The sequence below is a fragment of the Bombus impatiens genome, unplaced genomic scaffold (genome assembly GCF_000188095.3).
Source record: "Bombus impatiens unplaced genomic scaffold, BIMP_2.2 scf_0914, whole genome shotgun sequence".
NCBI lineage: Eukaryota > Metazoa > Arthropoda > Insecta > Hymenoptera > Apidae > Bombus > Bombus impatiens.
The window spans coordinates 48,429-59,732 of NT_177333.1; the positions used below are offsets into that span (position 1 = coordinate 48,429).

General features: G+C 35.8%; 2 protein-coding genes across 3 annotated transcripts; one reads left to right on the forward strand and one right to left on the reverse strand.

Annotated features, from left to right (window-relative positions):
• The first annotated feature begins 2,718 nt into the window (after window positions 1–2,718).
• LOC100747463 (T-box transcription factor T) lies at window positions 2,719–8,153 on the forward strand. Of its 2 annotated transcripts, none has more exons than XM_003492972.4 (6): window positions 2,719–3,815; window positions 5,634–5,729; window positions 5,972–6,215; window positions 6,348–6,501; window positions 6,620–6,817; window positions 6,909–8,153. In XM_003492972.4, exons 1-6 carry the CDS (start codon window positions 3,508–3,510, stop codon window positions 7,730–7,732), a joined length of 1,824 nt encoding a protein of 607 aa, XP_003493020.1. In that variant the 5' UTR covers window positions 2,719–3,507; the 3' UTR covers window positions 7,733–8,153. The 2 variants fall into 2 exon arrangements, with proteins under 2 accessions (XP_003493020.1, XP_033179259.1); XM_033323368.1 differs by having other exon boundaries at window positions 6,755–6,817.
• LOC100747344 (E3 ubiquitin-protein ligase parkin) lies at window positions 8,092–11,073 on the reverse strand. Its single transcript, XM_003492971.4, has 8 exons — window positions 10,520–11,073; window positions 10,209–10,410; window positions 9,713–10,073; window positions 9,440–9,641; window positions 9,216–9,371; window positions 9,010–9,132; window positions 8,852–8,936; window positions 8,092–8,775 (listed from the first exon to the last, which is right to left on the reverse strand). The coding sequence occupies exons 1-8, from the start codon at window positions 10,775–10,777 to the stop codon at window positions 8,666–8,668; spliced, it is 1,497 nt and encodes a 498-aa protein (XP_003493019.1). The 5' UTR covers window positions 10,778–11,073; the 3' UTR covers window positions 8,092–8,665.
• Window positions 11,074–11,304: the final 231 nt, after the last annotated feature.

Consider the following 11,304-nt stretch of genomic DNA (forward strand, 5'->3'; position numbering starts at 1 on the left):
TACCGTTGTGAATAAATTCTTTTACAAATAGTTAATTTAATACTCGACAATCGTACGTGTGCATATTACTTATCTTAAAATAAAAAATAATTACTTTTCTCTTAGATATCTTCGTCCCTTGACTAAAACTAGCGAGATGGTTTAAACGTGTAGGTTGTTTGATAAGAAACGAGTGGATGAATTTGTAATAGTCGGTGTATTAAAATTCGTATAAGTAGAAGAGATAGTGTGCGTCAGTTCTAATCGTCGCTCGCTCAATACTCTTATGCCGATCGCAGAAAGGATAACAATTCGCCTGTCCCAGGGAGCACGTTCATACATTTATATCGATGGACGTTACCACAAAAAATTAAAAGTTACAGTTCCTATGACTAGACTTTGTAAAACAATCGTTAGGATTCAAAGGCATTGTAATATGGGTCTCTCCCAGATTCGAATTTACCGTTGACTTTTTCTACGCTCATGTGCCGCTACACTAGGATTAAGATTAATTCCACTATGTATTTTAGAATGAATTCATCCTCGAATTTCATTCGTCAAACGAAAGAAAAGGAAAAGCGTTGTTCGAAGCTGTCGGTGACCGGTAAAAGGAATTGATCGCTTCCGTTTGCGTGTAAGGATTCGGTAGAATGCAATTTGTAAATAAAGGAACAAAGACCCATCCGTGGATGGTTTATCACGGTGATCGTAATCGTGGATGTTTGTTGTAGATGAGCCAGGAGAAGGCGGCATTCTTCAAAAGCGATGGACGAACATCGTGGACCTCCCAATCCGTCAGGTGAGCTACCTAAACGGCAGGTAGTGACGGACAGGATATCCATATCGTAAACGAGTCGTACAGACGTTGAACATCTTGTAAAATTTTCGAGATAAAACGTCTCTTTTTTTTTTATTGCCACCGTTGATGCATCTGAAACCCGGAATTGCAACTGTGAGATGTAGTATCGGTAACTTTTCTGTTGTTTAATTAGACATAAGGCGTAATAAAGCTATAAAACGATTATAAATAGGAATTAGTAACGCAGAAATGCGTCATACTGGACGTTTTAGCAAATACTTAATTATTTACAAATTTTTTAGTCTTTCCAGATATTACGTTTGAAAATAATTCTTGGGATCCTGCACTGAAAATGGGAGATTTCTTCTCTAATTTTTGGTATGATTATTTTACCCATGGTAATTAGTCTTGTGCGTCCTAATTTCAAGGAATATCGAAATTATTCGCCGCTTCTTTAGCGCGTGTAAATATCAATTTTACAAACCGAAGGAAGATTTCTTCTTTAATTTTTGGTATAAGAATCATCTTCATTTCTGACCAAGGATCCACTGGAATTATTCATAAATTTTCTTATTTATGCGCTCAAATTGTTCAATTATTATTCAAGTTTCTCAGTAGTTGAAATAATTTATCATTCTAGGTAGAAAAATGGAATATTTCTTTGAACTTTGGCACAGAAATTATCTATCTTACGCGTTCCAATAATCCAAAGATCTTCGATAATTTTAGAAATATTAAAAATGTTCAAAATGGCAAAACTGCAAATGGAATATCCGTTCCTCGCCTCTGTTTGAAAGTCGGCGTCACATGGCATCGATTTTGCTAATAACCGAAGTGCACAGGCAACCGTTGAACAAATTAAGGATCGACGATGGCTAGATGGTGTTCGTTTAACAGAGATAACTTCTCCGTTACGTATTTGGTGGCTTCGCTGCGCCGATATCGCGACTTTTCCCTCCACAAAATTACTAGGACAAATATCAGTCAGGGCTGAATGGTTACTTTACCAGCCAAAACCGCGCACGATAGCAAACAAGAAACGGTCCTGCTCAAATATCTACTCGCGATACATAGGCCAGTCGGACGTAACTTGCTGTTGATTTTTGTCATTTGACTCGAAATGGTCAGTCAGACTGTCTGTCCATCGAAATGGTTAACTGTTTCGCCTTGCAGCTACGTTCCTCTGACATTTTCCAGAAACGAATAATTCTCAACAAAAACAGCTGCGCTTATTAGTAGATAAGCCCCATTTAAAAAGATAAAAAAATATTTTAAACTAATATTTCTTTTGTAAAATGGAAATGAACAAGCTGACATGTACTACACCGATGATTCAACGAATGGTAACTACATTTTGTTTAACAACCTTCTAATTATTCTAAAACATAATTACCATTATGTAGCTTATCTTATTTCTTCTTTTCTTCAAACAAATTGTCGATGGTGTTGTTCAGATAAGTGTCGCCGAACGTCACAATCTCGAGTAACACATTGATATTGTAACACGTTGGAAATCCGGAAGACAAATACCACGATGTTCTTCAAATCCGATTATCATCTTCGGACTCCTCGTCGATGATTCTTGATTGATCTATTTAATCGGCGCTTATTTTTCCGGCTGCACTTGGATCATAGAATTTCAAGAAAATATCGGCAGACACCTCGTGAAACCCGTGAACCATCGCACGATGAACGAGCAAACAAATCTTACGATGAAGAAAGAGAGACCGATGCGTGGATCGCAAGCTCCAGGTGATCGGAACGCGCGTACCAGCGAAGACGACTGTCGACGACTGTCGCGTGGGCGGACTGGCAAGCCTCGTGCTTTCCAGAGGATCGACCAACCGTTGTGGAATCGTAAAATGGTCCCGTGCATGGATTGGCTGAGGAAACGTAGGAAAGGCGGCAACCAATGTCCTCTATCTTCGAAAAGAATCTAACCGCCAGTGAAATCGCTCTGACGAAGCATGGATCCTGGTGGCCAATCGACGATTTCGCCTTGGAGGTATCGAGGATCCGCCATGCTGCCCCGGAGCTTTCCTAATTTAGAGTTTAATTAGCACCCAAGGAACAGGAGAACCGTGCACAAGCATCGATTGGACGGTTACCATCGTGGCAACAGAGAGGAAAAAGACGTGGAACAGAGACGATGATATGTCAGCAGTCAGTGTTCGGCTCGTCTTCGCCGACTAGTGTGAAATATCGCGCCCAAGTGTTACGAGCACGGCCACGCGGCCGCGGGACCGAATAGTCTCGTCGAGAAATAGATTTTCCATCCTTGTTCACAACCTTCTTTCGACGCTTTGTCTCTTCTTCCGCCCTCGACTTCTATTCTTCTTCTTCTTTCATCCTTGACGATCGTTAATTCGGAAAATCGAACTGGATTATATAGTTTCAAGGAAAGAACAGTTTCGCTTGTATTCTATTACCACTGATCTTCCGTTTTCGTCTTTCATCTTGTGTCTTCGTCAAATCTGGCAATAGTGACTTGATTGATTTAGAAAATAGTGTTCGATAATAATAAACGTTTAAGCATATATACATACATACATATATATATGTATGGGATCGAAGAATAACTGACATTGTACGTTTTTTCTTCTGAAAACTGAATCGTGAAGTAGAAAAGGAAAAAGCTCGAGAGAAGTGTTTTTGGTGAACCTCTCCCGAGTCGCAGCTCGGGTCACAGAGGTCGAGGAACGAGCTCTGGGCGTCAAAGAAACGAGAAGATGCAGCCAGCACCGGCTACACCTGGTTCTCCAACACGGTCATCCTGTTGTGAACGAGATCGCGAGAGGGAAGTGCACGAAGATCGTGGAAGGGAACGGAACAGCGCTGGAAGACAAAGTCGGACGACCGTCGAGGAGGACCACGAAGAGAGAAGCAACGAGAGGACGGTGATTTCGGGACAGAACCTTGGTACTATGACTGTCAGCGGAAATCAGGGATTGCCTCTTTCTTTGTCTCTCGAGGACAGAGATTTGTGGACCAAGTTCCAGTGTTTGACCAATGAAATGATTGTTACGAAAAATGGAAGGTGAGTGGATGGTCTGTGAAACTTCTAGGAATCCTATTAAGATATTCATGTATAAAATTAGTAGAAGTAAACTTAGTAAATTCAGCGAAGGAAGTAGTGATTTCACCGCGAACGTTTCTCTTCTCTTGCAACGGAGATTATTGTTTGATGCCGTGGTTGTTTCAAATTCTGTTTTATAATGAAATTATGGCAACTGTCAACTGGAAAAAAACATTGATGCATTAAGTATAAACGAATTGCTGATGAGTCACTTGCACGTTTAAAATAGCATATCATAGGTTTCGCATTTGACGAGCTCGAAGGATCCGCTGGCTGAAAGATCCGAAGCAAAGATGGCTCTCCGTCGTGCGTAAAAATGTATTAATTAGAGTGTCGGTGCGAACAAGCTGGAAGGTAAAAATAATAGTTCATATACACCGGGGTAAAAGGAGAGAAAAAAAATGCCGCTTGTGGAATGGAAAAAAGGATCATTGCAAAATGCTACGAAGATTTAGATGATTCACGCGAATGAATATTCTATGTTTGCTTCGAGAACAGGATAACAGTCTTCCCTTTCAATTCAACAAACTGCTCTTAGTCTCTTTCGCGAATGCAAATTGATAAGGAAAACCTGATCGATAACAAATATTTTTTCCCGATTCTTTACACATCTTCATTTTTTTCTTTTTCGTCGATTCTAAGATTCGATTAAGATCAATTGGAAGACTGAGAATCATAATGGTGTAAATCAGTTCATTACCATTTTTTACGAAATAATATCCCGTGTTGGTTGTTGTAAAAAGTTAGTTAGATCTTTTCAAGTCATGAAAACGTATCGCGACTGAGAATAAAGCGAAGTAGAACTTGATCGATTCTGAAACTGGACTTTGAAGAGTTGAAATACGTGACTAGATTGAAATTCTTAAAATGTTGATCTCGATTTGATTTTCACCTTTGCCACCAATTCTAAGAATTAATAAATCTGGATAACTAGAATATTTAGTTTTCTGAGACGCCGTAAAATCGAAGTTAGAACTAGGAGATTATACAAATATTATCGATAATCAAATATATGTGTCATATAATTAAACCGCAAAATATTATGCAAATTCATATCTTTACAAACAAATTAAAAAAAAAAAACAATACCTAAATAGAAATTTATTTCATCTTGGAAGCGTTATAACGACTAATTTACTATGAATACCTTGTAGATTTTTACATATTATATCCATTTGATATTTAAACTTTAAACACTTTTGCATTTAAATATTTCCCATAAATGCATAAGAATCCACGGTTTAATCACGACACGCAACATTCTTCCTACCAAAAAAAAAGAAAAAAATATTCGAATCGCATAAGTGAAAAATAAGGTGAGCACAAATTTGAGTAGAGGAAGTATCTTCGATGCTTTTTCGGTCGGTAGATCAAAAGATATTCGCCACGATGTGTCCTGGCCGGCTACTTTTATGATTCGTATATTATTAAAAACGATTACAGTTTGTCGACCGCGTTTTTCGTGCGCGGGCATCAGTGTTCCCAGGTACGCCAGCAGAAATGGGGGAATGTTTTACGTAGGATTGTGGCCATCGTAAAATTTTATTGCCGGCGGCTCGATTCTTCTGCTGTCCGCCGCCTTCAGTGTTACTTTCATTAGTGTTTATAAAATTCCTGCTTTTCTTTTAGATGTCTTCTTCCGTTATCACTTTACAAAACGTCTTATGGTAGCTAGTACCATTAAGAATTAAATTTAGTTAAAGATAAAGGGAACACGCAGCTAATAAAAATCCTTCATGGAACTATGATCTTTATCCGCGTCTTCGATTTTACTTTCAGACGCATGTTTCCTGTAGTCAAAGTGGTTGCAAGGGGGTTGGAGCCGAAAGCTATGTACACTCTTCTTCTCGAATTCGTTCAAGTGGATCCACACAGGTAACAAAGTGCAGAATCGAACTCTGTTGTGTCCTTTTCCTTTCGATCATTTTAGACTCAATCATGCTTTTGTGTCGTTAATAAATTTCTCAAGTTTGAGGAAAGAATCGTTATTAATATGCATAATTTCTAGTTTCACGCGTACGCTGAAATATTTCTTAAAATATTAAAAATCTTATTACTTGTTTCTCGCCTCTTGAATTGCCTGTATTGTTTAAAAATGTTCAAAATTCTATTGATAGATGGAAATACGTTAACGGGGAATGGGTCCCAGGCGGAAAAGCGGAAGTCGCCCCACCAAATCCGATTTACATCCATCCTGAGAGTCCAAATTTTGGATCTCATTGGATGAAAGAAGCGGTATCGTTCGCTAAAGTGAAGCTGACAAACAAATCCAATGGAAACGGTCAAATTATGCTAAACTCCCTACACAAATATGAACCTCGAGTTCATCTAGTTCGTGTAGACGCGGTGGAGGAAAGAACGGTACTAATATTCCATACATTTCTCCAGTTTGTAATATATTATAATACTAATTATAAAAATGATATGTAAAGAAAATTTGGAATTATGATGGACTGTCATTTGGAGATATTTTAATATGGAAATGATATTTAGGTGTTGACTTACCGTTATCCTGAGACGCAATTCATAGCGGTGACAGCTTACCAGAACGAAGAAGTCACAAATTTGAAAATTAAATACAATCCTTTCGCGAAAGCGTTCCTCGATGCTAAAGAAAGACCTGCCGATCCGCAAACCTATCCGCAATGTAAGTTAGTTGATTATGAATTATTAATATTATCTAAAATTTTAATTAAATACATGATAATTGATAAAGTATTATAATTGATGAAATATTTAAGAGAGTATCGAATTATGAATTACAGACACCGGCGCTTGGTTTTTGCCACAACCTACTATGGGATACGAATATAACACAGCCACGGCCATTGCGGCCGCACAAAATCAAGCGTCAGTGACGGTCAATAACCATCTCCCTAATTCTTGTACCGTTTCTACAGCTGCCCATAGGAATACCTGCAGATCGGCGCCTTACGCTCTTAGACATAAATACATTCAAGATGGTGAGTTCTTAACTCAGTTATTAATTTTATATTTTTTTCATTTTTAGAAGTATGTAATACTCATATTATTGGAAATTAATAATTATTACAGAACAACGCACAGATCCATACGGTTCAGTACAACTGTTGCATTCCACAGCGTATGTAGCAGCACCAGGTTGGTCACCACGCAGTCCAGAATCCCTGCAGAACCTAAATCCAGCTTGCCTACCGCCCACGCAGGAATGGCCCACGTCTCCTTCACCGTCACCAACCTCATCCTCTCACGCGGTATTCAGTAGAGGCGTTGTTGGAACTGCGTCTCCAACCACCGCTACAGGATGTACTCTATATGTACCATCAAACTTATCTTCTGTCCCTCAAGAGCATAGTCATTGCACCGATACTTCAGCTTGGATTCATCCTACAACTTTGTCAGAGCAACAACAGCAGCAACAACAATCTTACTTGAACTTAAACTTACATTTACATCACCAGATGTCATCTTATACATCAGTTCCTCACACAGGGTTACATCATTCTCTACACCCAAATGGAACAGATGCTGTTCCTTCTGTCGACGAGTATGTTCACGAATATCATGCCTCTCCAGTTCAATCTACGACGCCTGATCGTCACTCACAGCATCACCATTCTCAAATGTTACACATGCAACCAATTCAACAAACTGGAACAGTATCACCTGTTAGTGTCGAATATGATACTCCTTCTAAGGAACATCATATATCTGTTAGTTATTCTGAACAAAACACGGATACGTTGAATGATGTACAGGCAGATGAAAACAGGAGATATTTGACAACGGTGATTGATAGACATCACCGGCAAGATTCGGATATTGCGAATAACGAACATCAAGCTGCAGCGTGGACTCCACTGACACCACCGCCTGCACCACAAACTACAGCAATTTGATTTCTGTATGTGATACAAATAATTTTATTTAAGATATGGAGTTGCTACTTGATAATTTCTATACTTGGTTTAATAGTTAGGTGACTAAGTATGAACAAGTCGTATTAAATCACAGTATCCTGTTGTATGCAATACGAATGCGATATATATGATTGAAATTATTGATAGGTATATAGAAATTAGATACAAAGAGAAACATCGAAATAAATATTGCGAACACACAAATAAAAATATCGGAATAACGAGACTTTAATTAATCTGATAGATTGTTAAATTAGTTACTTACTTACATACTTTGTAATTATCTAATCAAATTTAATGTCAATTTCTGAAAAATGAATCCGTCCTAAAATCGTGTCTTGATGTTTTTAGATAATATGTATTAAAGATAACATAATCGTTATAATAAAATACAGTAAACGTATATATACCATTTTACATACCTTCCTCGGTATTAAAAAGAGTATTCTGAAGTTGTGAGATGATTTGTTCATGTTGTGATATATGATAATCTATTCATAAACAAATGCTCATGTATATACATTTCTTAAATAGAATGAAGAGAAGGCACTTTTACATTTTGTTCGTAACAACTCGCTAAAATTTATATACAAATTTATAATTGTTATATATACATACAATGATTAATTAGACTCATACACAGCGAAGTTTTTACAGAGCAAACAAGATTTTAATAAATTCATAATTTATATAATTACAAAATAGTACAATGATAAAAGGACCAAAATGTTATTTCTCACTTTAAAAGATACCAATAATCCTATAAAATTTGTTTCCACATACTACCTTGAATTGACTAGTATAATTGACTAGTATAATTCACGATAGTAATAATGATTGTATTTCTAATTCTTCTAATTTATATTTATACGAAATAATATTCTATATCTTTATGATATAAATAATTATAAATTATCCAAACCAATGATTGCCCATGCAATCTCTTGTCCATTCCGTTTGACATACCCAGCACCAATGGTAATTACATCCAGCTCTAGTACAAACCATGTGCATGCATCCTCCTAGAAAATAATATGTGAGTATTAAATAGAAAATTTATTAAACATCTTAATTTCTTTTTTCAACATTTTAAGGTACCATCTCTTTCAGTTGGTGTTCTACACTTTGGACAAGGTTTTGTTAAAATTCTAATAGTTTTATTGCTGGCTTCATCCCATTTTGCCTAAACGAAAAATCATAAATATGACATTTTTGATTAACGAATAAATATAATATAAGGAGAATATTTTGCATACATCGTTAGCTCTCCGTGGATCAACTGAATACCCAGATCTATGTATTGTATTCAAAGACTCAGATGGTTGTAATTCACATTCTCCTAAATGGTAGCCTTGTAAACACCGTCTACAAAAAACGTACTAAACATAAAAGTATATTATTAATATTTTGATTTATTTAAAATTTTTGTACTTTATAAAATATTTTATCTATACATAATTACCCCACAACCACCAATACATTGAATCTTTCTACATTCTTCACTATTATCATCTGGTGATTCTGGTATAATGCCCATGCCACAATCTGGTCTTGGACATAAAACTCCACCAGCACGTAAAACATATTCTTCTGTACTAAATCTCTGATACTGTTCGTACTATATCATATATAAATAATTAATATTTAAAGACTTTTTGAAATTTGTATATTTATTATATAAGGTACCTGCTCAGAGGTAAGAAGATGAAAATGATGTACTTCTGGAATGAAAGAATTTTGACATCCTGTTGGGCATGGAAGCGTATAATATCCTTTAATGTCATCAAATTGAAATTGACGTTCTCTTAGACGAATTGAACAATAGTCTTTGAAACAATCAAGGCAAGTTACATGGCCAGCTTCACATGGGAAGACCAAGACCATATCCCTATAAATAACCTATGTTTGAAAATGTTATTAATTATTTTTTGCTGATATCAAGGTCAACAAATTATTCACCTAACATCTGTACAGGCAAGGCAAGGTATTCTTCTTAAATTTGGTTTTATAAGATACAGAGGAACAGCCTCGTCTCCTTCTCCTAAACTAGCATGTTTCCCACATTTGAAATAAAAACGTGCATATAAAACTTGGGATTCAGTGTCACTGGATACAAATATGGGTGCTGGACAAAAATCATTTTCACAATGAACTGTTATTCTTTTTGGTTGTAATACATCTGGCCAACACTGAGGATCTCTATCTACCGTAACTGCTCCGCTATTACAGGTTGCACATCTGACTCTTAATTTACCAACTGTGACAGCTTTGCATGGTGTTGAACAATATACAAAAAAATGTGCTGGATTTTCATGTTTCTCTATAAAAAATATATAAAAATAAATAATATATTATTTATATAAAATCATAATTACTCATCTTATGCTAGTCATATTTATTTAGTATTTGCTTTAACCACTTGTGTTTACCCTTTAAAAGGCTACGATTATTCTACCTTCCATGGTTAAATTTTCTTGTGGATCTGACTCATCTAATGGTAAATCGGTAAGAGTTTCATTCATTGGCTTTCCTCCGCTATCATTTAATTCAGATATTTCTGAAGACTCATCAATGGTGTTAGTACCTTTATTTTTATTTAACCTCTGTGATGAAGTTCGAATTGCATGTAATATACTTTGTTGACCCAAATCGCATTCCTATGACAAAAGCTTTGATTAAGGGGTGAGGTTATCATACTTGTAACTGCACTGTACTTTAAAAATACGTATTGGGAATAAGTTATCTTCGAAAATATACGAGGCTTACTTCTATTATCGTTGAATTATGCAGCTCTTTCCCTGCAAATATTATTTTTATGTCCTCAGGTGATATTCCCATTTGAAATGCCACTACCTCTTTTACGTTCTTTATATCCCATTTTGGGTCCAAATCAACGGGGAATGTATTTCCAGTATTGGTTTTCACGTATATACTCAATGAATTTGTTAATTTTCGTTTACTAAACCAAATTAGTTGCAACATCTTAAGAAACACACTCCGTATGAAGCCAAAGAAGAAACTCATACCGTTAATGCGAACTTCTTTTATTTTGATGTTCTTTAAAGAAGAAAAAGGATGGAGTGCGTCAGCGAAAACATACTATGAAATCTAAATCAAGTATTTTCACGAGATGATCAAAGTGTTGTAATTTATAGCATAATTTAGACGTGGACCGAAATGAAACGACAATAAAATGAATTCTGCGACATCTTCAACGATATGGATAACTAAGAAATTCTATGAAATTCAATAGTCAAGATTTATAAGAAATTTTCAAGTGCGTCATACATATGTTTGTGATTTAACCTCTTTCGCATTTGTATATATATATATATATATATATATATATTGTATATTGTATATTGTATATATATATATATATATATATATATGTATTTTATAACCAATTTAATACAATTTTAAAGAATATATTTCTCTCATTGTAAAAAATAGAAAAATCGAATTAGTTTACAATTACTTCTGAGTGAATAATACAATTTACTTGATTATGCAAATAACTGTAAGAAAATTTTCAAAATAATAGTTAATAA